Genomic DNA, 25,092 nt, shown 5'->3' with positions numbered 1-25,092 from the left:
ATGAGATGTGGATTTTTATCCTTTTTTTTTTTTTTATCACTGTGGTATCCCTGGTGTCTGAAACAGTGCCTGGCATGCAATAGGCACTCAGAGTGTTTCTTGAGTGCCTGAATGACTCAAAAGTTCAGAGGCCCTTTGTTTTTAAGATTAATTTAATATCAAAATATAGTGATGATAAATTATGCTAGCTAATATTTATTGAATACTAACATATACTAAGCACTGTTCTTAGAGCTCTTATATATTTCATTTAATCTTCATAACAATTTTATGAAGTAGTATTATTATCCTGTTTTACAAATGATGAAACTGAGGCACAGAGAAATAAAGGGACTTGCTAAGGCCTCATAGCTAATAAATGATGAAGTTAGAATTTGAACCCATGTAGCCAGACTCCAGAGCCTGGTCTCTTAACCTTACATCATCCATCAGGGATAGAAGGCAGTGCATCTGGCAACTCTGGAGGGCTATTATGGAAGGTAAATAAGCAGCAAGCCAGAATTGTAGACCAATGAAAGACTATAAGGATGGGTGATTCTCCACTGTTGATCCTCTAATCCCAGAAGAGATGCATCACATTTTCTGCCCCGAAGTTTATGTCTTTCACATTGTTTACAACTTCGTTCCAGTGCCTTTGTTTTTCATAAATTGCACATATTCACTGCTTCTTTTGAAAGCTTTTCTGGAGACATTACTTAGTCCATTTGAAGGAAGCCCTGAAAACCTGACTCTGCTTTCTCAATATGGCTATTAATGCCATTGCTAAAGAATTTATTTTGCAAATGGGAATTCAAAATAATGAACTTTCTCTTGTACAACTTCACTGGAGTAAATGATCATTTATCTTCAGAAAGAACAAATGAGGTTCCATGAAGGAGAATAAGAGACTAAGCTTCCAAAATGTCCATGTGGAGAAGATGGAGTGCTCGGGGCCTGATCGCTTGCTGATGCTGTTGACTATGGCCTCTCCTCTGTGATTCTTTTGATCTTTTGTTTGATTTTTGTTCTTAAGTTGAACATTAATGATTTTTGTCTTTCCAGACTATCACTGAAAAACACAAGCTAAATGTTCCTGAGACCATGACTGAGGTTCTTGATGTTTCTGATGAAGAGGGTAAGACTTTTATTCATCCTTCTATGACATCTGTCATGGTCTTACACAAAGGAAACCATCCATTTTTTCAGGGAACAAGCTGGTACGGTGGATGTGGATGACAGCATCTTAGCACTTAAAGTAACCTTTTCACCTTTGTTTCAGTACATTTACTTTTTCAATTTGGGGGAGGGAGGATTTTGTTTATATATTTTCAACTGGTGTTATCTTTAATGACTTACTAAATAACAGGACTAGGACAAGGGAGAGAAACTGGAAGTCGGCCATCTGTTAAAATATCTACCTGATAATACAATTATTGTTAATATGTTTTAACTATGCTAAAATACATTTTTTATTAAAATGCTTTAAAGTAAAAGAACTTAACGTATACTCTATCAACGGTATATTGAGAAATCTCTGCTTTCTAATTGGCTCAAACATACAGAATATATTTTAAAACTAATATATAGAAAAAAATATATTTTAAAACTAATACATAGAAAAAAAGGGCCTTAGCGAAGGTTAAAAATAGTGCAGGAGTAAGTCATACAAATTCAACATAAGAATTTGATTCTTTAAGTCAGAAGAACTATATGCCCCCTATAGTTCTAGAGTTGATAAAAATTATCTAAGCCAGTGGATTTCAAAGGTCTGAGAAGCTCTACGAGGAGCACCAGGGACTGCTTTGGGGTGGGTATGGGGCATCATGCTAGAGGTACTGCCAGCAGGGTTTCTAGCTCCCCACCTCTACTTCAACTAGAGTAGTTGACTTTTCTTGAACAAAAAGAAAAATCTGCTAAAAAAATCATGAATGCAGCATATAAAGTATGCAACCAAGTTTCAGTAGTGCAGCTATTGGTCAAGTGTGCCTGTTAGAAAAATATATATGTATGTATATACATGACATGACATGTATACATGAATACATGTACATAAGTGTACATGTTTTAAAAATTATTGCCATACTGACCGTAGTAGTAGGCCCAATACTAACTGCTTTTATGGAGAAATATTAAAGGTATTTCTTTAGGTTCTTCAAGATGTGTTCAGAAGGTAAAACTTTACATTGAGATGCCCTTATTTGGAAACAATTTGTTAATTCACCTATCGGTAACAGACATTGAGTTGTCTTAGCTTTTATAAGAACTTACGACAAGAACAAACAAATGTTGGGTCAATGTATTATTGTAAGTAAATTAAAAGGTATTGCCAAAGCTAATGGTTCCAAGTATTTATTATAATAATTTTGAGTTCCATCCTAATACTTGCCAATTTTCGGCATCCGTACATGCACACTATATTTTGTTTCGTGTGATCTTCTTTCTTATCTTCACTTACATGTTGAACAGCTTTTAAACAGTTTGGTGACCACTTTATTGATGGGGAAGTGCTTAGTGATTCAGGTACCTTTAGAGGAAACTGTTGAAGTGAAAGTTTGCCTTTGCTTTTAATTTTTCTTAACTGGCTAGAAGCAACTAGCTTAATATGTAAATCTGGGTGCCTAATACTAATCTGGTGGTTTTTGAAATAGTGTGTGTAATATGAGTGGAATTGCTTACGTGTGCATTTGGGTGTGTGGATTGTTATTAACTTGGAAGCTTAACACTATGAATTGCTTATGCTATTAATGATTTTTGAAACTATTATTGAGACCTATTAACATAATTAAATTATCTAATGAACACTATATAAATATTTTCCCAAAACTAATATTTCTTCTTAAAATACAAATTTAGAGAAAAATTAATTTTTGGGTAAGTTGACATTGAATTATGAACATGTTAAAAACGACGTTAGGCTACTTGATATGCAGTCATCCCATTCCTGGATAAAGATATATTTTAGATGTGGTTAAAAATATATTAAGTTAGTAGTTATAATCTAATTTTTTAAAGTTAGCTAGAAATAAAGGAACCTTTAAATATTATTTAGGGGGCACTTTGGCATATAGGGAAAAATGAATAATATAAAATATTCTATCTAGCAAGAAGTTTCCAAAGTATATGTGGTACCACTTTAAGCAAACCTATTACATGAAAATCTAACTTTATAAATCAGATAAATTAGATAGTGATTATTTAATCTAAAAATAGTTATTTATTTCCAAAATAATTGTTAAAGAATTCCAATAGCTAATGCATCCAAAGTATTTACTGGGTTTTTAGAAATTCCATTTGTGTGAAACATCCTCTTGGACCTGCCCATTGCATAATATAAGACCTAGTTATAACATCTTGTATACTTTTGTTAAAACTATTATGTATTAAAAGTTATTAGTGATAAGAACTCTTGATTTGAGAGGAATGTTGGCTAATGATCAAGAATATCTTTCATGGTGATGGAGGAAGCTCTCCATGTCTAGTTATGGCCAAAAACTTAACATTTTTCCCCAGAAAGAAATTCAATTTGAATAATATTTTTGTATATGATATGTCTGAGTTTTGTGAAGTAACTTTTTAGTACAAACAATTAGTATAAAGGAATTTGACTAGTTGACATTGCCAATCCTTTAATTTTTTGTGCTCTTAAAATGTTTTCACGGAACCTACCATCATGTATATGGACAAAGTGCAGCCACATGTGTTTGGATAGTATTAGCCAGTCCCTATTTTCTTTACAGCTCTACTATTTTAATGATAGTCTATGTGTCAATACTCAGAAGAATATGCAAACCAAGTACAGATGTCCTTTCAGGCTAACTTGCTATAGTGAAGCATTCAGAATTTTCCACTCATTAATCCAATCAACAGATAGTGAAAGTGATGTTATTGTGTGTAAAGCTCTATGACTGGTACCATGGGGGAATCAAAAGTGAACATATATGGAGAGGTGATGTATAAATTAATGAAGCATAATTAAAGGCACTATGTCATCTGCTTTTCATATCTGCCTGGGAAAATCTGGAGATGGAGAGACCTAGCACAGTCTCAAGGAACTGCTGAAAGCTGAGAGATAAATAGGAGGGTGGCACAGGTTTTAGGGAGTGGAGAAGGAACAGTATGGGAAGGTCCCGAGATGGGAAAGGGCAAGAGAGAGACACAGAGTGACAGAATAATCTAGTCATTCATTCTGGATGATGCATTAAAACACACGGGGCTTCGCTGTGGAATGTTTGGATTCTCAACTGAAAAGTCAAGGAAATTAGGATGTGTTAAAGATTTCAATTAATGATTGAAACAATTAAATCTGTTTCGTCCGAAGATTAAATCAACAGCGGCACACCAAAGGAGTGCATTAGGATGAAATTGGAAGGAAGCAGGTATCTGAGGGAAGAGAAAGCATTTACTAGACATCACAATGCTCGGTGCATTGTCTCATTTAATCCCTACAGCATCCATACGGGATAGGCTATGGATTTCCCCTCATTTGTTTTTCAGGTGAGAAAGGCTCACCTGAAGATGAGGAGGCTAAGGCTTAAACACGTTTAGTAGTTTGTTCAGTGGCACAGAGCTACTAAGTGATGAATGTGGAATCTAAACCCACTTTGAAAGCTGTTGTAATGGCTCAGTCATGATGTAAATCAGTCCTGATGGAGCAAAATGGCAGAGAAATGGAAGAAAAAGAGAAATGGGAATTCAGTCTCAGAATATTCTACTGTGTAGACTAAAACAAAGCTGTAAATGTAATCCTCTGCATCTTCACAGGGTCCTGAGCTGACTCCTGTCTTTGCTGACTCAGCTCCATAGCCATAAAGTATATGGTAGGGCTCAGGGGTTATATACCTGTGTAACTAAATTACCTGTGGAAATGTGACCCATGTATCCCTTATACTCAGAGATTTGTCAGTGGGTGGTTCGTATAAACTTCTCCGTTAGTTCTCTGGGACGATGTGTACTAATAATCAAGAGAACTCCAGAATGACTGAGTGTTGGGATGAAATACTGAGGCACATCTACCTTCTCCTTTTGACATACTTCCACTGTGGACACTTGACGTTAGTGGGGCTCCACACCCGAGGTTTCAGTACTTTACCCACTTATCAGCAGAAGTGCTGAGTATTCTTAAGAGAGAGAGAGAGCTCAGTGACATGTCAGAGAATCTCCTTCTTCCCAGCACTGTGAAGAGTTGTCAGAATGAAGAATCCTTGGGACCTTCCCACTTTATCTTAATTTATGCCCATACTCTTGTGATCTGTGTCTCATAGAGGCTGGTCATGGCTAAATGTGCCTCTGTCACTGAGGAATCTTGTAGTCTCCAGATATTAAAACATGAAACTTTAAAAGCAAGTGATACATCAATGCTCTACAATTAGTAGGAAAGGGTTTTCATAAAATTGTTTGGAAAGATTGGAGAATACAATGAAAAAAAGTTAAGTCCTAAAACCTGGAAGTCAGAATTCTATTAAGTAAGTAAATATGTAATGGCAGGGAAGCGGTTGTTCAAGTATAGGAAACAAAAAGGAAATTCACTTTAGGTTTGTTATGATGCAAAAAAATAGGGTTTGCTTTTTGTTTGTTTTACATCAAGTAAGTAAGTTGATAAAAGAAAGTATGTTAGGGTATAACCATTCTTTCATAAGCTTTCTGAGTTATGCAAAATTCTTTCCAAGCCTAATAGAACTGTACTCAAACAAGAGTTAAATATTTAAATTCAAAATCTTATGTGAAAGCAGACCTTCATCCCTTTCCCCCGCCCACCCTTGGCTAGGGTAGGGAAGTAGTTGTACTGTTTGCTGCTGTAGGGAATTTGCAGAGAAGCAGATGGGCAGAGAGTGGGGTGGGGAAGAAGATGAGTTGTATGCTACCATGCTGAATCTGAGATGCTTATAGGAAGTTTAGGTGGAGTCCAGGAAGCATTTGAATGTGCATGTTGAGTTTGTGAGAGAGGTTTGGAATGGACGCAGATATATGTGTAGGCAAAATATAGGTGGTCCTTGAAGTTTTAAAAACACACGATAATTTGTCAAATGGGAAGAAAAGTCAGATGGCAAGTATCAACATTTAAGGAGAGTAGAGACTGAAAAGAAAGACTCAAAGAGGCAGGGGGAAGACCAGGGGAGATTTATGTCAGAGAAGTTAAGGAGGGTAGTTTTCCAAAGAAGAAATCACCTCTTGGCCACTGATTAATTTGTAAAATAGAAAGCCTCTTTTAATAGGTTTGACTGTGAAAGGAAGAGGACTCAGAGTGTGAAATAAAGAAGGCCTAAAGAGCTGGAGGAAGCTGTATTTCAAAGATGGCAGAAATATGGATGATGTTACTGTGGAAAGAAAGGGCTGACAGAGAAGTAGAGGTTGGAGATGAAGGGCCTAGCAGACAAGGTATCTAGGACGATGAAAGAAGATGAGGATTTAAAGGCCGGGATAGGCTAGCCTTGGACTGTAGAGGTCGTCTCACTTACCAAGATGAAAGGCAAGGATATGATTATCTTATTTTTTGGACACATTAATAACATTTAAAATGTTGAGCTGTATTATATTTTTCCCAAATTGATTTTTCATTTTCTACAGGCATTTCTACTTTCCATCCCACACTGCAGATATGTACTATTGCATAGCATGCTTTATGCGCACATATCCTGGGAGAGATATTTTATGGTAGCACTGGTGAGATTAGTACCTAAACAGGTACCTTTCCAGCTAATTCCAACATTGGGTTAGCATCTGGCCCCTGGCAACAGCATTTAGGGATTTTGCATCTTTGGGCCATTTCTCTCTGAGACATAATCAAGACATCAGGATATACACCTAAGGCCACCATAGGTGCCCCCAAACCTCTAAACTTCACATTTGGTAACACGGAACCTAGGAGGGGATTTTTTAATGTAGCCGCTGTCTTAGTCAGATAGCATTGTAATAAAGCCATCAAAATGCAGAAATGAGGGAGAATGTAAAGGACATCCACTATTTCACAGAACTCAGCGTAATCAGGGGTTTTGAAATTGTACATTGACTGGACACCAGAGGCACACAATTTGATACATTTGATTAAAAATGTACTCTTCCAGTTGCTCTCCTTCTGTCTTATAGTAAGTTTCTTTATGCGCAAGAGGGGGAAAGCTAAGTTCATGTAGTTTGTTTGCATCTTTTACAAGATAAAACTGCCGGCACTGGGCCTTGCTTCTCCATACTGGGATTCAGTCCAGCTAGATTTCCTTCTTTTCTCTTTTCTTTCCTTCACTCATAAACCTTCTCTTTACCAAGGAATAACAAGAGGGGGAGATGAGAGGAATAAGACAGAAAACTTGAAGTGTGGGCCTACTGTATTAAGGAGTTTTGAGTAATTTTAAGAACCAAGAAATTGAAACTTATTTTGAGTTGTCTTTGTTCTCTGTAACCATCTTGGTTGCTAAGAGACTGTGGTGAGAACTGGCAAATTAGGAGAAGCAAGATGAAATGCAAAAGCAGATTGACTCTGAAGATGGGCAGGATGCCCTAATCTGGGTGAAATTAGGAATTAGATGCTAGAAAGCAAAGCTCAATTATTTTAGATTCTTGGGGATTAGGGGTGGGGGGGTAGTAGAGTGGGGAATAGAGAAAGAGAGAGAGTATATTCAAGCAGACTTTGGGGTTTTACATAGTTTTGTAGGCCTCTTGCTCAAGGGATCCATAAGGTACAGCTTGTATTATATGACATCCTGCATTCAGTCATTCCCTTCACTTTTTCATAAATAAGACTAGGCTTAGTTTTCTCAAAAGTTAACAGGACGTGCATATTTTTTTCTGAAAATAATTTAGGCTTATATCCAAACCAGACAATGCCTGTGTTTTGGTAAACCAAGTCTTGGGATTGATCTTAGAAATTTTTTTCTCCCAGAAATAAAGCAATGGGGATCCCAACTTATTTGACTCATAAAAATACTCCTATATAAAGATTTACCAATTAAACAAGAAGGGGGAAATAGTGGAACACATAAGTCCCACAAGTCCTATAATAAAATGTCCAAGCTTCGCGATCTTGTCACTCTGTTCAGACACCAACTTTCTTCCTGGACTTTCTGCCATTGCTCACCAGCATGGACGCTGAGTAGTGCTAAGTTATTCCACTTAGTATTCTCTAAGTAAGTAATGCGTATTACTCTTTTATTCATACTGTTTTTACTGCCCTCCATGACCCTTTACACACTAGCCTCTCACCTGAAATACCATCATCTCTGCCCATCAAAATTGCCCCCAAGCAATTGACCAGCTCCCATTCCTTCTTCAGTGATTCCTTCTCCAGCTTCCTTGGGAATTTCCTAGGGCTACCACAGCAAATTACCACAAGCTGGTGGCTCAGATTCATTCTCTTATGGATCTAGAGGCTGGAAGTCCATGGTGGGACCATGCTAACCTCCGAAGGCTCTAGGAAAGAACCCTTTCTCGCCTCTTCCAGCTTCCGTGCCTGTCAGCAATCCTTGGTGTTCCTTGGCTTGTAGACACATCACTCCAACCTCTGCCTGCACATGGCCTTCTCCTCTTTGTCTCTGTGTGTCCTTCTCTTCCTCTTGTAAAAAACACCCTCATTGCAATTATCCAGTATGATCTCGTCTAAATCCTTACTTTACTTACATCTACAAGGACCCTATCTCCACATAAGACCACATCCTGGGCTTCCAAGTAGACATGAAATTTGGGGGCAGGGGAGACATTACTCAACCCACTACATTATTCTAAAGTGATCTCTCCCTCCTCTGACCTTTTTGGTTCTTAAAGTTCACCAACATCATGCATTTCATGTTCATCTATATTGTTATTTATCCCTGGATTGCTGCTATTGCTGCATCGTGTTTTGTGAGGGAACACTTTGAAGAAGAGAATATATACAAGAGTTGGGGGGAACCACTTTAACAAAATTAATTTTAAAAACGTATTCATGTTTTCATTAGAGTTGTCAGATTTATGAAATATTTAAACAGTGCAATTATATTTTTCTTTAAATTTTTCAAAAATTATTCTGCATAAATGAAATTTAGCTCATATTTCATTGGTGTGTCAACACTTAGATCACTTTGTATTGATAAAAATAATAACTGGCGATTATTATATTCCAGAACTCTGTTATAATCCTTATATGTTACTTAGTTCAGATAACTGACGCATGAGATAGATTATTAGTATCATTCCCATTTTCTTCTTGTGGAAACTGAGGCTTAGGAAGATTAACTGGCCAGTAAGTAGTAGAATTAGAATTTGAACCCAGGTCTATCTGATTTTAAAGACTAAACTTTTAATAACTACTCTGTGTAGCCTAATTCACTTCCTAAAACTAAATAAAAATCTAATGATTTCACTGAGGAGCAGTAAAAGTAATTTTAATGATGAGATTTGTAACTGCCAAATATTAAATGCATTGACTTTGAGAAAAAAGTTTAGTGGTGAATAAGTTACATTTCTATTTACTGGAAGGTCTTTTGTTCAAAGTGTCTTTGCCTTTAAGTAATTTACAGAGCTAATAGTCTTGATTATGGGCTCTTAGGATCATATGTACAGGGAAGTAATGAGATGCTGAAAACATATTCCTCTTAAAAGTCTTTAATGCTGTATCTTTATAAATAAATTAGTATTGATTTAGAACACTTACTTTAAACAGATGCGACTAAAATAAATATTTGATTTAATTATAGGAATGAACTGCATTCTTTCACATTTTCCCTTACATGGGTTATCAGGCTTTCAGTGTGTGATTAGTGCGCTTAAAGGATCATCAAAAATTGTTCCCCTCAGCTAAATTATTCCCCCTTTCCCTTGAGTACTAATGCCTCATGCCCCATCCCAGCACATTAATGGTATGGAGAGCATTTCTGTGACGGAGGTATTATTTATTGAATTTCCTGAAATGTGTATTTTTAAAAGTGTTCTATTCCAGCTCATGGGCAGGGAATGTACTCGTACCATCTGTGCTTCCAAATGAGAGCTACAACACTTAATCATCGCTTTTGGCCACTGCTTAATTATTATCTATCTCGCTTTTTTCCCTGTACTTCACTTTTGGGAAACCATCTAGTTTCCAGCAAAGCATCCTTTTTATGCTCCGTAATGATTTTAAAATTAAATTCAAGGTTGTTTATTACAATGTCATAATCTGTCTACTTCGTTCTAGTGTTCTTTCCCTAATGTGCATATTTTGCTAATCTTATAAGTCATATTGTTCCATTTAATACACCTCTTATTTGTTTTAGAGCAGTAGGTATTTCTTAGCATATTGTCAATTACATGAAAAGACTGTTAATGCTGGACATTATGTACAAAATTATTGATACTATAGCCAGAAGCTAAGTTGTCTACATATTGTGCTAATTGCTAAGTTAAATATAAAGCTATAAATCAGCTATCATGATAAATCAGCTATCGGGATAAAGAAATGAGTAAAGAAAATTGATATTAAAAGAATTCCAATTCAGGTAATTATTTCTTCTTAGTAGGTAATAGAAAAATGGGTCAAACATTGTTTACCTGAGTTTTAGCACTCTGTAGTTGCATGTGTTCTGTTTTTGTTTTTTTTCTAGCATGCAGTGTTTCAGTGATGTCAGTGCTATTCTGATTTCTTCACAATCATAATCATATTTTGTAGTCGATATTACATTTAACAAGTAATTCTCCATCTTTCTCTGATTGCCTCAAGGTGATGACACAATGACAGGTGATGGGGGAGAGTACCTTAGACCTGAGGATCTAAAAGAACTGGGTGATGACTCCCTACCTAGCAGTCAGTTCCTGGATGGGATGAATTACCTGAGATACAGCTTGGAGGGAGGACGCTCTGACAGGTATTCACATAAAGCTTTCCCTTGATATCAGAAGTGAGTGCAACACACTTTTATGATAATAATAAAAAAAGTAGACACCATTATTGACACTCGATAGGTATCTCACTCCTCTCAGCAGTTAGCATGTTATCTTTCTGCGTTCTCTAACAACTTCGTGTCCATTTTAAAGGAAACTGAGGCCTAGAGAGATTAAGTAGTTTAGTAGGAGTCAAGCATTGTAAGAATCAGAGCCGTGATCAGTAAAGAGCTCTGAACCATTAAAATATGATATTTTTTATCACCTGCAACTTTTTTCTCTAGGCAAATTAAAAGGACGGTTTTGCCTTATGGACACTCTTACTAAACGGCAGTTATAAGATCCTCCCAGTCTCCTTGGGGCTTTCTGTTAGGTCCATAGTTTCTGTGAACAAAAGTATGTTGTGAAGAAGGATTAAAAGGTAACAAATTGAGAAGGAAATGTTGCCTGGAACTGATTTTTTCATGAAAAAGAATCAGAACAGAATCCCTAAAGAGCCTGGATACCAAAAGCAATGATAGCAAAATCTGAAGGAGCCCAGATTTTATAGCCAAATCCAGGGAGGTTTATATTATATTCTGAAATATACAATCAATTTTGGGGTTATTGCTAACTAGCACACCAGGTGTTTATTATTTTTTGAGGTAAACTGATTAAGAACATCCCGTGGTGCCTCATCAAAAGTATGACTGTCAATTTAGGTTAAGCATGTGGTTGTACATATAGTGTAATGTCTTTTGCTAATCAATTATCTTAGGTTTACAACTTTAATATTGGCTCTATTCTTGGCTGTATCCAGCACATTTGGAGTGTAAGAAATAAATGCCTTAAAGAGTAGTCAATTCTGAATGGGCAATTAGCAAAAACAAGCTTTTCTTGGGCCTTTCCCTTGAGTACTAATGCCTCCCTCCTATCTTTTTTTTTTTTTAAAACAATTCAGTGTGCGTGTAATGAGTGCCTTTCTGGGCTGGCTTTGTGGTGGGTACCAGAGGTACAAACATGACTAATATGTAATTGCTAAGTTCAGAATCTAATGGAGTGAGAGAGAGATGAAGCTAGTGGTACCCACAGAGTGCAACTGGAGCCCTGAGGCTCAGGCTTCCTGGAGGGAATGAGCCCAAACCGAGACAGAATAATAGTGATGATGGTGAAGAAAGGTGGGGAGGGCGTTTGACGCCTTAAATAAGGTGAGCAAAGGCTCGTGGTGCGTGAGAGAAACAGAATAGTGCAGTGTGGCTGGAGTGTAAGTATGCAGGAGGGGAGGTCACATTTGCATTTCGGATGGATCCCTCTGACTGTGATATAGAGGATGAATTTTAGAGGAAAGTAGTCAAAGGGCTAAACTTGGCAGTATCGACCACCTGAGAAATTATTGCGGTAATGTTCGCTGAAGTTGCTAGGATACGACTTGAACTCTAACCTGGGTGGTAGCAGTCATGGGGAGAGTTTTAGAAATGAAAAATTTGAGAACATATCTGTGAGGTAAAACTGGCCAGATCTGGCGATGGATTTCATGGGGTGGGTGAAGAAGAGGAAGGAGACTTGATTGGCTCCTTGGCTTCAATGACTTAGGCAGAGAGTGGTCCTTGGGATCAGGGTACACAAGGAGGAGCCATTTGGCGGGTGAGGGTAGGGGAGCTTGTGATGGTGTCAGTGTTCTAGATATTGAATTTTGATACACTGATTGATTTGGGCCTCACAGTCTGAGATTCTTAAAAAGCTTCAAATTTCAATAAAGTGAAATGTTTATGGCTTTGCAAAAATTCATAATAAGCTATGAATAATCATATTACTGTTATCCAAAAATCCTTTTTTTTTTTTCCAGCTTGATTTCTTTTACTAAGAGTAAGTGCTTGATTTGATCCTTTTGCCTTCTTTGAAAGTACTTAGTACTGAGAAAGATTTAGAACAATACTTTCTATAAGACAGGGGTCAGTGGTTAGAGGATTCTACCTAAACTGAATACTTCTCAGCTTGTAAAGACAGGAGATATGAAACATTGAAGACGTGAGCTGTTGTCCAGCTCCACACTTGCATTTCTAGAACACCAGATGTATTCATGCTCTCCAAGATGGAATTATAGTCAGTACCTCATTTTCATGATTGCAATGCAGTGTTTTATTTATTTTTTAAATTTTGCTTAGACAATTCAATATAAGTTACCTTTTTTTGGTAACCATTTTTTTCCTTTTCATTATTTCTTTATTTGGTGTGCTTTCAATAGTACCATGCCCAGGTAGGTATTACATAGCATGAAAACATGATTTTCCTGGATACATCCACATTTCCCTGCTCCCTGCTCAATGTATGTGTGTGTGTGTGTGTGTGTGTGTGTGTGTGTGTGTGTGTGTGTCTGTCTTGGCAGGGGGTGCTTATATTCTAGAATTATGGATTTATTCTCAAATTAGGATTTTTATGTATTAAATTGAATATCTATTCAAGCTAGGAGGGTGAATATTTTACTAGAATCAAAAGTCTGTGACAGGCCCCAGGCCTGACTGTTTTAACTGTCACAGCTCCACCTTGTGGTTGATAAAACATTAGCATGGCTTCCCCAAAAGGAACCTAATTAGCCTATGTATAGTTGGAGATAATTAAAAAAAAATGATTCAGATGCCTAAAATGTACATGGATGCAGAAGAATAAAAATAGGTAAATTTTAATCACATTGAATAGAAACACAGTCAAGTTGATTCGTTGGATTTTGTGTCCATTTTATTTTATTATTACTCACAAATTAAAAATACTATTCAAATTCAATGTAAAACGCTAAATAACAATGAACCACAAAAGATTCTCCATGTATTAAATCAGACACATTGACATTTTTGGATATTCACTTGCTCAGTAGGTTTGAAAACACCGTTCATTGGATGTCTAATAAATATTGCAGCTTCCTAAGATAGTAATTATTATACTTTTCTGTGGAATTACAGACTTTGATACCACCTAATATGTGTCCAGAAACCAGTTGTATCATGGTGAAAAAAGTATAAATTTAAGATCATAAAAAACTTTTGGCCTATCCCTTAGCTAAACAGCAAGTAAAAATTTACACTTTTATGGATATGTGTTATTGCAGATTTATTAACTGAACAGCATCACCTCTGACTTACTGGAAAAAAAAAAAAAGGCAACTCTGTTGCAAAATATTTGAATTTGCTTGCACTGTTTTAAATCAGGGTAGGCGATTTCTGATCCAGAGACTTGAGTTATCCCAGACCTTTGTGCTGGTCATGATTCCTTTAGAGAGAATAATTTCTTTACTCTTGGAATATTCTTACTTCATATATTTCATTTAAGTAGATTCTATGACATCCTAGAAAAAAGATCAGTTAGAACTATAAACATTGATTAAATACCAATTAGCATTTTAGAAGGCAGTAAGCAGAGTGAACTAGAATAAAATCAGAGGATAGAGATATTTAGACATATAGTTTCAACTTTTTCTCTCTCCCTCTGCCTCTCCAACTTTCCTCACTCTCTGTCTGCATCTTCTAACATCTTTTTCTCCTTACCCCAATCTCCTTTTTGTGGTCAGTCACTTTGTCTCTTTCTTTCCTTTCTTCTCCCCCTGTATTTCTTTCCTGTTGGGGCTCTAGGAGAGACAAAAAATAGCACCAACACCCCTTTGCTCCTGTTTCAAAACCAATTGAAAGATAGACCCAGGTATCAGGTAGATGGATATCAGTAATCCACCTTTATTACTGATACATTGATTGCAGGATGTAGCTCTACATTCACAGCCAAATGAGCTCTTTAATACCTCATTCCTAAAGCAGACAGACATCCACCCAGTTGTGGTGCCTCCCTGAGAGTGGCCATTGAGACCTGGCTGCCTTTTTTTCAAAGTTTACACATTTACAGTAGTGGCAGCCACGTCACTGGGTCTTATTTGAGGTACCTTCTTTTTGCCATTCGAGTTGTTCCCATCCAAGCTAAATTTCCATTTCCCCTTTGAGACCTGTGTTTCTACTATTCCAGTGCTGCCTTTAAGGGTTAATCTACGTAGTGACGACGTCTCTACTTGCTGTTATGAGCAGGCATCTTTACTCCTTTACTCAAGTGCCTGTTGGTCCTTTAGTACTGTTCATTCATATGAATCTAGCACTTTTAAATGTGTAAAGTCACCATCTGGATCTTTGAATTTTAAAGCTGAGGATAGAGATTAAGTAATTAACAAATCTGAGCCCAACAGAACTAATGGGGGCAGATGGTTGAGCCTGTAGACACCATATCATTTCGAGAGGTTGACCTCTCTACTGTTTGCCCTCTCTTGGCTCAATTCAAAACAAAATAAAGGATAATAGAATTTAAGAGCTGTTGATCTTAGTGCTGCCTGGTACAAAACAATACAAGTGCAGGAAAAAAAAATGCTCAGTCCACTAATTGAGACAAGCTTTTGCTGAGATTAAAAACCCCTTTCCCCAATAATTTAATCAGCTTCCCATCCTCAATTTCAAGGTCACACCAAGGTTGGTCACAGCAGGCTGTTTATGAAGTGCACCATCAAAATCTTAACTGCACAGCTGTAAAAACAGCTATAATATAAGCTGTTTCCAAGTGCCAGGACTAAAACCCCTGTGAATAGGTTTGCTAGGCATTCAGGCTGCTCCTGCCTTGGCCGTGTCAGGAGCCTCAATCTTCCCCAAGAGCTTATATAACATAAAATAGTATATTGTCAAATTCTATTTAGATTTGATTTTATTATAAACACAGATTAATATAGGTGTAAAAACATAGGATCAATTAAATATTTATTTTATTTTTTATTGAAGTATATTTGATTATTTATTTATTTGGCCACACCATGTGGCATGTGGAATCTTAGTTCCCCAGCCAGAGATCGAACCCTGCATTGGGAGCGTGGAGTCTTAACCACTGGACTGCCAGGGAAGTGCCAGGATCAGACAGTTAAACTTTTTTTGATTCATGTCACTTACCCTCTAACATTCAGCATTCGCTTTGGGGGCATAAATCCTACAGCAGAATAGGAGAGAGCCCCAAATTACTATGAATTATCTACCAAGTGATGATTTCCTCAAAAATAATTGAAGTTGGCAATATTGACACCTCATAAAGATGACAGTATATGGCTTACAAACTTAGGTATATTTGCGAAAGAAAATAGCTTCTGCTAATAAATATGCTAACTTGATGTTTAGTCCATAATTCTGTAGCGCTTCACTAGCCAAATACCTACTAGCTAAACGTAAATGAAACCTTGCTTCTATCAATATTGTGAAAGTTTGCATATCTCTTTATTTTCCCCTATGGGCTTTGGGCTAATATTTTGAATACAGATCTTTAATACTTGGACTAACATGTATAAAATGTAGTTTATTTAAGTTATCAATCTATTTGTCATTTGATTGTACAAATTGACTAGGAAGGAATGAAATTGCATCTATGCAAATGTCAAGGTTCACCAATTTCATTTGAGTATATAATTCAGAACTTTGAAATTCAGATTTATCAGAAATGTAAAGCATTGATTATCAAGGCCTAAATCCCATTTTGAAGCCAAACCTCAGTTTGGGTCAGTGTCTACTGGCAGTTCGTTTTCGTGCTGGCGGATGTGTGTGTTTTGTGGGTTGGTCTTGGAAACAGTTTCTTGTGCTCTTGCATCTCATTGCCACAGCAACCAGCACTCTTTGGTGCTTCACTCACCACACACAGGACATGCACAAGGAACAGTGCTGTCCTTTGAAATAGCATTGTTGGAAACACCAGGGACAAACAGGAGGGACACCACTTCCACAGGAAACATGCATCTGGCCACAGTTCATCTCACTCTGTAGCTTCCAGGGGTGTGCACAACATTCAGTCATTCACAGTTGGAGAGGAGAAAAAAGAGGCGTGGAGAGAAAGGAAAATGAGTGAAAATGGAACCTGTGCTTTCATTTCATTCTCTCCAAGGGCTGTCTTATTCCCCTCCCCCGCCCCCTAATATTTTTCTTAGTTGCAGGGAGATTTACATTTAACACAGATTTAAGCAATCTATCCTGGAATTATTTTCTGTGTGAATTTCTTATAGTGGCAGTCAGTAAGCTACAGTTGTTGGTTTCAGACATTTCTGGGAAGAAAATGAATCAGATTAGGAGTATCAAATTTTATCTTCTGGATTCCCTTGTGCCCTTGCCATTGAGTGGTAGGAACCAGTCAAAAGATACGTTAGTTTAGTTGTGGGACAGAGAGGTACAGCAACACAGAGACCTGTGTTTCCTTCTTCCACGGTTGCGATTTATGTCCCCCTGGAAGTTGCACTGTTAGCTAATAGCACGCTTTTTTCACTCTCCTGCTCGGCTCATCATTTCATCCTCCCAACCCTACTACTGCTGTTGGTATTTGACCATGACCTCCTGCCAACCTACCAGCCTTCGATCCTTCAGTTCCGACAGGTCTCACACCCTGAGCCATGCCTCATACCTGAGGGACAGTGCCATGATTGACGACACAGTTGTGATCCCCAGTCACCAGGTATGTGACTTTTTGCCTTCACATTTCTGCTTTCTGGAGAGCTTTTTAGCATTATCGGATGCCGGAAATGTCCAGAGGAAGTTTTTTAATCTAAAAAAAATTGTATTAATTCAGTTGATAATCTAGGATAAGGGATTTAAGAGTTTTTCTAAAACATAAAAAATGTTTACTTCATTTTTCAGTGAGCAGGGTTTTTCTAAAATAACATACTGCTTGTTTCTTCAGCTATACTGGATTCTTCCCTGTGGACGTTATATATAAAACTCATTTCCTTTATAAAATCTCTATTAAAGGAAAATGTAAGGTAGGATGCATTTAAGGTATAAGATGAAAGGTACAGGTTAAAATGTGTCTCTATATTTAAAATTGTTTTCTATTAGAAAAGATGTAGAATTTGTTATGGAATATTTTCATTTTAGATATAATTTTATCAGCTTTGGCTGGATATAGGAAGTAGATGAACACCCACTCTTTTCAAAGACAATTACAGAAATGTGATCTTATATCAATAATATAATTTAAATGGGAATGCATTATAAAGATACATTTTAAATGCCTTGGTCTTCTATCATATTTTTAAATGAGCGTTTTTCCAGGTAATACCACTTTCCTGTCACGCCATTTTTTTAAAGTTCATTATATTTTAATTTAATTGAAGGAACGTCTTTTTATTAAATCCAGTGTTCTTTGTGTTTAGGTGTCAACTCTAGCCAAGGAGGCAGAAAGGAATTCTTATCGTCTAAGCTGGGGCACTGAGAACTTAGACAACGTGGCTCTTTCTTCCAGCCCTATTCATTCAGGGTAAGTAAATCAATATTATGCATCCAGATTGAGAGGTAAAAAGAGATGAGTGAAAATAACAGCTTTGTCCAGTAGCTTTAGCTGATGGCTAGCTTACAGGGGAAGTGACCTTTTTGAAAACTTGTCACTGCTTTATCCACCATGGACTCTATCCACACAAACAAACCAGCAAAAAGCGTTGAATTCAGCACAGAAGAACTGACCATTGTTTTCAAATAAGTCGTAGAATTGCGTCAAACAGCTTGCTGACTAACCAGAGTATACCAGTGGCCTCCTTACTGTTCACATTTTTGTCTCTAAGATGGCCTTGAAAAGAGGGGCAAGATCATTTGCTTTTTTGAAATTTCTGTTTACTAAGATTAACTGACCAGTTTCATAAATGCCTTTGCTTATGTATTAATGCATTTAAAATCACGTTTACAGAAGTGTGAGTCATACAAATGTATAGAGGAGTTCACAAGCTGTTTGAAGTAGGGATATTCTAAAAAGGAAAATTTGAATGCAACCAGTCAGGTTCTCAGTTATCTTTTAAAAGTCATCCAGATAATATATTTGCCACTACTTAAGAAATGCTGCCTATTTATATTAACTCATTAAAAAGTAGGGCTTTGAGTTAATAATTTTAAGCATTCTTAAAGATGTTCTTAAGTTATAAGGATTCAATTATGTGGAATATAAATTCCTTAAGGAGTTTTAAATTGTAAACTCTTCATGATTGCTTTTTTCCTTACATTTCAATGGTGTCAAGTTGTATAGTAATTTCATAATTACATGTAAACTTTTAAGATGTTTTTATTTAATCACTTTTAATCCTTGCTCATATTTTATCTAACTAAATATAATATTTTGATTTAAATTATTATCCCAAACTCCTTTTCCATAATCCCCAGAACTATTTTTAGTAGATTCTTTCTTGTTCTGATTATTCTAAAATATTCTTCTTTCAGGAAAGCATTCTAAGATATTGTAGTTAAAAATGTTGTACTTCTTAGCCTGATCTTCTGTTAAAGGCTCGGAGAATGAATGTAAAATTAGTTATTGAAAATAATCATAATACTCTTCTTTGTTAAATAAGTAAAAGCTAGTTCTTGATGCAGGTGTTATTCAAGGGAATAAAAATCAATTAAACCTCATCCAAATTTACTTACATATTTTTAAGTATAAAATAATTAAAATCTGACAGCTATAAATTATTCAAAAAGCATAACATTGCATTCTGCTACTAAGTTTTTCAACAATGATGAGAAGAAAAAAAAAAAGTTGGACCTAGAGTGTTGATGGATAATAGTTCAGAATCTAGAAACCATAGTCTAGTATTTGAAGCCCATACCCAGCCTACAAAGTGACAAGATTATTTTAAGCAAAATGTAATTAACTATTAGTAACCGAATTTATAAAAGAGTCAAAGTGTTATGGTGATATTTCAATTTCCAAAATAATTTACTTTATAAAAGGAATTTCTTAAAGAAGTCTTAACTACTGAAGGGCAGTAAAATAGTCAGATGATGTACATCAGTATACATACCAATAGTATAAAACTAGATACATGTGTAAGTAATTAGAATTGATTACTTATGATGAAACAAGAGTATCCAGTGGTTAAAGTATAATCACTCATTAAAATAAGGATCTTTAAAATCTTGGTCTCTAATAAATCAGTTCTTCTGTGAACTTCACACCTGACCACTGATGCTAATCCTCAACTCTGGCTGTACATTGGTATCACCTGGAAGCTTTAAAAAATATTGATGCCTAGGCCCCAACTCAAATCAGTTACATCACAGTCTCTGTCACTGGGGCCTTGGCACTGGTATATTCTACAAGTACCAATAGAGCAGATATATATGTTTTATACAAACTGTTAGAAAGGAACAAAATTGCCTAATAAAAGTTTGACTTTAAGGGTGACTTAGGTAATTAACATATGACTAGTTACTTCAAATATTTTTTATCCTTTCCATTTACTTAAGTATTCATTCTTCACGCACTGTTGAATTCTACAATGTATCAAACCTTGTGCCAGGCACTAAGGAACATAGATGAGTAAAACCTAGCCACTACCTTTAAGAAACACACCTATGTGTTGTTATTTGAACTTGGAAGACAATCTCTGGAAGAGAGATAACATGATGGTTAAGAGTGTGTTTGGAATCAGAGCAATCAGAATTCAGATCCTGGCCCTGACACTCAATATGTGACACTGGGCAAGTTGTATAAAATATATAAGTTTCAGTTTACTTACCTATAAGATGAATGTTATATTATTGAATTCCATAGTGGAGCTTTAAGGATTCGACACTTCTTAAGTAGTTAGTATTTTGCCTAGAAAGAATAAGTACTCGATGGATTATAGTCATTAGTATTTATATAATCCCCATACACATTTTCCACATCTTTAACAAATTCCAAATCAGTGAAACAAAGTGTATTCTGAATCCTCTAAATGACAATAACCAATGTGGTACAGTTCATAATGGCAGTGTTTGACTTATTATTTTTAATCAGGTAATCTATCATAAAGTTGTGTCTCTACTATAGTATTTGAATGAACACAGTGCAAAAGATGACTCTAAGAGGATGGGTAGTTACCACTGAAAACTCAGTGATTCTGAGGGTGATGGTATTTGAAAGCTACCATGATATGAATGTATATGAATAAAATTCATAATATATCATGTAACAATGACATGTAATTTTATTCATTATACACCAGATTCCTGAGTAATAGTTTTTATATAGTTTTCAAGGAACTGAGTTTCTCTTTAATTAATTGGGTGAATTCCTAAGCCACTTCAAAATCTGCCCAAAATGTAAGAAAAAAATAATTTTTGATAGAAAGGATAATAAAGTTAGCTTTTATATGCATATGCCACTAATTTGATGTATAATGTTCTATTAGATTAGATAAAGGGATTTTAGATTAATGGAAGACACAGCTTCTACCAATAAGCACTATTAGTGATTTTCTTTTACTTCTACTGTTTCCGATGACTAATGTCTGTCACTATAGGAGAATAGGTATCAGTGATTAAAAAACCTGTTCTGACCAAGAGATACGGCCAATAGCTAGCAAAAGAAAGGCTGACAGTAATATTTTTGTTGTTGTTCTTGAAGAAGTTGCCTTACTGATTCACACTCTAACCAACAATTATTATTTCTAGTATCCCAGTCATAATCACATCCAACACAAGGTTGGACAAGATTGAATTTGAATTTAATCTTCCCTATTTCATAAGTGCATAATGAATCAACAGATGTAAGGCACAAGTTCCTAGTGAGAGCTAGTTTTGTGACTCACTTGAAATATTATTTCGAAAGTCTTTATTTTTATACTTTTTTAATAACAGCCAAGTGCCAACAAATAAATGTCAATTCATGATGTTATACTGCAAGATATGGTAACTAGAAGTCAATAAGAAAGTAATCTTTTAAAGGACTTCCTTTTCATAAAAACATGTTGAAGATGGTTCTGCTGTGAACCTAAAACTACTCTAAAAAATATAGTCTATTTAAAAAAAAAAAAAGTAAAGATGTTAGCTCAAATAGTGGAGGGTGATATTTGAAACTCAAGGAAGTTAAAGCTGTTTCTCATTTGACAACGTTAATATTTATCTAAGTACATATAGCGGTTAATTTAGCTGCTAGTGTATTTCAAACACCCCTTTTTTAAAAGGCACATGAGGTAAATTCTTCTGGATGAAGAAAATTATTTTATAAGTAGCAAAACAACTGTTTTGTAAGGCTGGGTTTCTGGTCCAAAGGATATGTATATCCATTTGTATATCATCAGGTGTTGAAAACCCAAGTGAACTCTGTGAAAAACGTATGGAGTGTTTTGAGGAAGAGCAGACTCAGGTAGAAGAGGAGTGAAAGGCAGGACTGTAAAGTGGGATTCAACAATATGACCAGCGAGGAAGACAGCAATCCCCAAAACAGGGAGTGAAAGTCTTGAAAAAAGCACTAAGATTTTGTTTGCATAGTTTTTGTTACTCACTAGTAGGTAATTAATGTTACCTACTCTGCCTTATAGTTTATGCTATTGTGTGTCATTGGAGCTATTTTTTTTAAATTGTGCCTTTTCTGTTTGCATTTCTTCTGTAAGAGCCCAAAAGGTCATTACCATTATTTTGAAAGTATGAAAGAAAAGCTTTGGAGGCAAAACTATGTCCATCAAATCGAAAACTTTGAAACTCTCATTATAATGCCCTTTGATGCTTTGTAGCTTCTTGGACATTTAGATTTTAAGTGCCCACGTAAGCCAGAGTTGAATAAGGCTACAAATCCATGTTCCAGTGATTTTATAATATCCAAGTTCCCTAGCCTGGGAGTTGCTACAGAGCCCCCGTACCTGGCTCTTCTCTCAGCATTTGCATAGAGCTGTATCCCATTTGTATTTCCATCTTTTTTTCAATGAATACGGTATTGGTATATAAATAATATATCTCAGTTGAAAGTCACTTCTGATTTCCTTCTTTATATTTCACGTTATCCATTCCTTCTCTGTGCTAAAGTATCTATTCTGTTGCAGCCGCACCTCTCCATATCTTGATCGTGACAACAGCAGGTGAACTTCTGCATAATTCTTTCTCTGAACATGTTGCCTCTTCCTCTCCTCCTTTTGTCATTTCCTTCTGCATATACCCTGCCTCAGGATGCTTTAGTGTGACCATACCTAGCCAGAGAGACAGAGAGAGAGCACGAGGGAGAATGATGTATTTTCTCCAAATCATGGTCATATGGTATAGAGAAAGTGGGTATTTCTTATTTTGTTGGAAATTAGGTGGGGTTGTACCAAAATGAATGTAGACCTAAAGTGAGAGCCTGTCTTGGTCATGGGTCTCCATATCTCAGCTTCTTTTGTGAGAACAAGTGCTACATAGAGCTGAAAAATGCCATTCCAGCAATTATGCAAATTGGTTGAGCTATTTTCAAGTTATAGTAAAGGTTATGATTTTAAGCGTCACTTAGAGTTTTTTTTTTTTAACTATATTCTAGGTGAACCAAGGGGTGAAAGTTTATTAAGAGTGCATTTGCTTGCTAGTACTGCTTTAAATGCAGCCTTTTGATATTTTACAAATTGTGCTATAGAATGAGTCCAGTGTTCTAAAGATACCCATTATTCTATTTCATTTTAATAAAGTTATTTTTAAAGGTTCTTATCAAACTGCTGATTATTATATTTTATTTTACAGTCATCCATCATGATACTAAAGATTGTCTACAAATAAAACCGTTTTCAATTTTGAAAAATTTACATCCATACTTTTACTTTTTTCTGAAATACACACTAAATATTATGTTTCTATACATGAACATAGTGAGTGATAAATATTTTGGTGATTTTAACAAGTTTGAGGCACTTTTTTCAAAGCCGTTTTTCATCAGTTTTTCAGTTCATGGAATTTCAAAGATTGGGAAGGAATTAAGGAAATTATAGAGGAGAAAGAGCTCATGATACGGTTTTCTCATAGTGCCCCAGAAATCAGATTTAATTTAAGGCCCTCTTGCTATGTATATGTGGATCACTGAAGCACCCTGATGACATTTTTTCCCCTATTTTCAATCAATAACTAACTCTGAATGCTGCAGTGTCCTCCCCGTCCCCACCCCATGGTCCTGGATGAATTAAAAGTAAACCTAAGGATTCATAACTTTTGGGGTGGAGGATACAGTCCTCAAAAGTGCAGAATCATTGTTTTCTGCTGCCTCCTCTGAAGCATGTACCTGTCTAGCTAATCAACTACATATTCCTAGGCAAGTCATCTGCATAATAATGGTGGATTGCTTTTGCTTTTATTCCTTTTAAATTGTGATAACATCGTATCTCACAATTTAGAAAACTTCAATAAGAGTTTCTACTTTGCATGATTGTTGAATTTCATTTGGAGAGTAAGATATACAGTTAAAACCGAGTATGTTACGTGATGTTTTTTGTCTGTACAGTCTGAAGTCAGTGTTTAGTGCAGTATGTGTATACATTTTCTGCAAAACTGCTCCTTGACTGTTTTAACCATACAGCAAAAATAGTGTATATTTCTTGCAGAAGTAGCAGTTTATTTTCCAATTAGGAATGCTTCCGGAACATCTGAAATGGAATATTCCAGTAGGTTGCCTAACCTAGTTAGAATTTTAACACCAGAAGGCCATCTTAGAGTTTAAGAATTTAATGTCTCTCATGTTATGGATGAGAAAACTGAAACCTAAAGATGTTAAGTGACTTGCCCGAGGTTACAGCAATAATTCAAGACAGGGATAGACCTCTTGGTAGATCAGAGTTGTATCCAGGAGACAGCATGGTACTTGCTGCACTATCTCGTGCTCTGTGATAATAGTATTTTTATATCTTCTTTGAATAGTACAGTTCATAAACCAATGAAAACTCCATATTAAACTGCTTTAGCAAAGTTCCGGGTTCATTGTAGGTATTTAATAAACGTTAGTTTCTCTGTTTATTTTTTAGGTATTATATTATACTATAATTTTTAAGACATATAAAACCATATGGTGCCAGGGAAGGAAAATGATGGGAACAAGCATTTATTGAATTCTATATGCTTTACCCATACATGATTTAATCCTCACTCTGCCCTTAAGTGGTGGTATGATTATCCTTCATTGACAGATGAGGCTTTAGTCGGTGCTCACAAACAGTGGAGCTGAGCTTTAATCCATATACGATACCTCTGTGCATACTTAATTACAAGTTTTTACTTCAACTCCTTTCATCTCCAACTGTTTATAGGCATTATCTTGTCCCATTTTTAATCTGAACATATGAGAAAATCGTATTTACTTAATCAAACCTAGTATGTGAACTGATTCATATAATGACTCCCTCCTTTCCAACCTTTCACTTTTTCCTATGGTACCAAAAAAAGTAAATGGTCTTTTAAAATCTGCTTTTAGCTTTTTGAAAATTTTTTTTAATTTTTATAAATTTATTTCATTTATTTATTTTTGGCCGCTTTGGGTCTTCGTTGCTGCACGAGGGCTTTCTCTAGTTGTGGTGAGCGG

The 25,092-nt window shown here is 35.9% G+C and overlaps 1 protein-coding gene across 1 annotated transcript in view; it reads left to right on the top strand.

The window, feature by feature from the left end:
• Positions 1–25,092, top strand: part of ANK2 (ankyrin 2) — a 243,411-nt gene that overhangs the window by 161,274 nt on the left and 57,045 nt on the right. The window contains exons 22-25 of the mRNA XM_089911573.1: positions 1,042–1,114; positions 10,637–10,781; positions 17,175–17,277; positions 17,975–18,078. Of these exons, the coding sequence (XP_089767699.1) occupies positions 1,042–1,114; positions 10,637–10,781; positions 17,175–17,277; positions 17,975–18,078 (425 nt within the window). The remainder of the gene's footprint in view (positions 1–1,041; positions 1,115–10,636; positions 10,782–17,174; positions 17,278–17,974; positions 18,079–25,092) is intronic.

Source organism: Delphinapterus leucas, chromosome 5, assembly GCF_059928025.1.
Source record: "Delphinapterus leucas isolate spDelLeu-1000000601 "Yukka" chromosome 5, BTC_Dleu_Yukka2, whole genome shotgun sequence".
NCBI lineage: Eukaryota > Metazoa > Chordata > Mammalia > Artiodactyla > Monodontidae > Delphinapterus > Delphinapterus leucas.
This window is presented reverse-complemented; position numbering and strand designations above follow the sequence as displayed.